Source organism: Acyrthosiphon pisum, unplaced genomic scaffold (genome assembly GCF_005508785.2).
Source record: "Acyrthosiphon pisum isolate AL4f unplaced genomic scaffold, pea_aphid_22Mar2018_4r6ur Scaffold_7547;HRSCAF=8124, whole genome shotgun sequence".
In the NCBI taxonomy this organism is placed as follows: Eukaryota; Metazoa; Arthropoda; class Insecta; order Hemiptera; family Aphididae; genus Acyrthosiphon; species Acyrthosiphon pisum.
The window spans coordinates 1-2,277 of NW_021777421.1; the positions used below are offsets into that span (position 1 = coordinate 1).

The 2,277-nt window shown below is 39.7% G+C and overlaps 1 protein-coding gene across 1 annotated transcript; it reads right to left on the minus strand.

Annotated features, from left to right (window-relative positions):
* Window positions 1–4: 4 nt before the first annotated feature.
* Window positions 5–706, minus strand: LOC100570734 (mothers against decapentaplegic homolog 6-like; the record flags this gene model as incomplete). Its single annotated transcript, XM_003248676.4, has 2 exons — window positions 436–706; window positions 5–307 (listed from the first exon to the last, which is right to left on the minus strand). Coding segments are annotated over exons 1-2 (529 nt in total), but the record flags the coding sequence as incomplete, so codon positions are not given.
* Window positions 707–2,277: the final 1,571 nt, after the last annotated feature.

The window sequence follows — 2,277 nt, forward strand, 5'->3', positions numbered from 1 at the left end:
AGCAGAACTTCGATCCAAGTCGGACAGGACGTGATCTCCTGCCGGGAATACTTGGGCCCCCATCCTTTGGCAAAACTGATGCGTACGGCGTTCGGGTCGACGGGTCCGACTCGCACGCCGTTTGAATAGCGTATTCGATCGCCGTGCGGGTTTCCCGTGAATATGTTCAGACAGTGGCCGGAAGGTACGCGAAAAACCAGATAAGACTTGCTGTCCGGGTCGTCCAGCGTCGGCGAATTTACGAACATCGGCCAGTCACTCAGGTTGTACGCCCACACGCCATCTTCTTCTCTGCTCAGAGCTAGACCTGAATACAAACATAGAATAATTAATACCAAAATATATAAATTAGAGCAAAATGTAGGTATTTTTCCGGAAAATTAGAGAGAAAATCACTAAAATAAATTATATAGCCTATACAGATGAAAAACATACCTTGTCCGATTTTGGTCCTGTTCCTGAGTACAGACTCCGGAGGGCCCTGCCCGGGTGAAAAATGATGTTGAGTGAGGGCGGCTAGAGACAGACCCGTGCCAAGTGGAACATTCCAGAACACATTCACAAATTTTGTTTCTACGGGAAACAACCTGCCGACTCGTTGTGATAGTTCCCAATACGCCACTTTACACCATTCTTGTTCGTTTTGTTTTTCTATAAACATACAGAAGTCATATCATTAGTAAACAAGTCCACGTTATATTTCGTTATATGTTATTATACATCGTTAAGTTGTACTTCTTCAAGTAAATAATGATAAAATATTATACTATCCAATATTCGTAAGGTAAATTGGGAAATACATAAATGTAAAGTAAAGTAATATATCAAGTGTCGTTTTGACCAGCCCATATAGTTGAGAAAAAACAGATTTCTTCACTCGCAAGATAATTTTCAGTTACATTTTACCTCAGCACGCAATTACCATCCTACATAACTGTATTTGTATTATCATAAGAACAGAATAAATGGCCAATTTTTTTGAGATTAAGACGAGGTAAGTATAATCAAATATATAATAATACCTATTAGTGGTGTCATTTTAGATTTTTCTAGGAGGGCCAAACAAATAAAATATCACAATACTGAACGCGACTGCTATAAAGTAACTGAACAAGTGAAAAATATTAAATAATATCAGAGATATTTGAAAGTAATCACAGATAAACCTTTTAAGAGTGGTTGCTTGGTATTTAGAATTTTATTGAGGCAATTTATACCTAGGTACCTACAAGAAATGGAATAATAAAAAAGTAGTTTTAGAAATAAAATTATGCAGTATTATGATATTATTCTTGTTAGTTGTTGTACATATAGTACATCCCGGCGTACAATGTCACACACCACTTAGTACTTATAGGTACACATCTTAGATACACGCCCACGGGTCTATAAATATTTCAACTATTAAAAACTATCATTGTGACAATAATTTCCCAGTTCACTGAATTCCTGTGTACAGTTACACAAATTATTATAAAAATAGCAATATTTTATCAGCAAAACCCAGCGCATCGGGCATCTGCTAAAATCACACAGGGCCAGCACTTCAAATATTGACGCCACTGCAGAGTGTATAGTATATACGCGAAGATTTGATTACGGATAAAACGTTAATATACGTATGAGACGCCGTGATGACGAGACGGTATCATTAAAAAAAAAATCGTCCTGCAGTCATTTTCTCCCTTCTTTGTTCTATCCGCGACGCATTCCGGCGAAGTGTTTATAAGTGATGACGACGGTGTCGTGTGGAGGGAGGGATGGCGACGACGGCGGCATTAAAGCAAAAATATAGATCCTATGTTATTATCAAACCCGGCGAACCGAAAAAGGGCGAAAACACGTAGACCTCGAGGGAGCTGCTGCTACAGTTGTGTTACGAGTTTACGAAGAGTATGTATGATCGCGCGGCGCCTGGTACGAACCGGGTGTACAGAGCGACGACCAAGACCACCACCACCAGATGTGATTTATCGGCGCGAGAAGAGCAGGTCCCGTCGTCTCGCACCCGAAATGAGTTCAACCTTCAACCGCACGAGAAAAAAATAAAACCTGTGTATAACACATACAAAATAAATAAGGGATTCTCATATTATACAGTCGGATCAATTGCAAGGTGACGACCGAGTGCGGCGGACCCGCCGAAATTCTCAACGGGCATGTTTTTCTTTCTTTCCCATTCAACAAAAAAAATAAATATTCGAACGTATATTATCTCCACACCGCTCTCGGAGCGTACATTATTATATTATTTACCTATAGGCTATAACACACAAA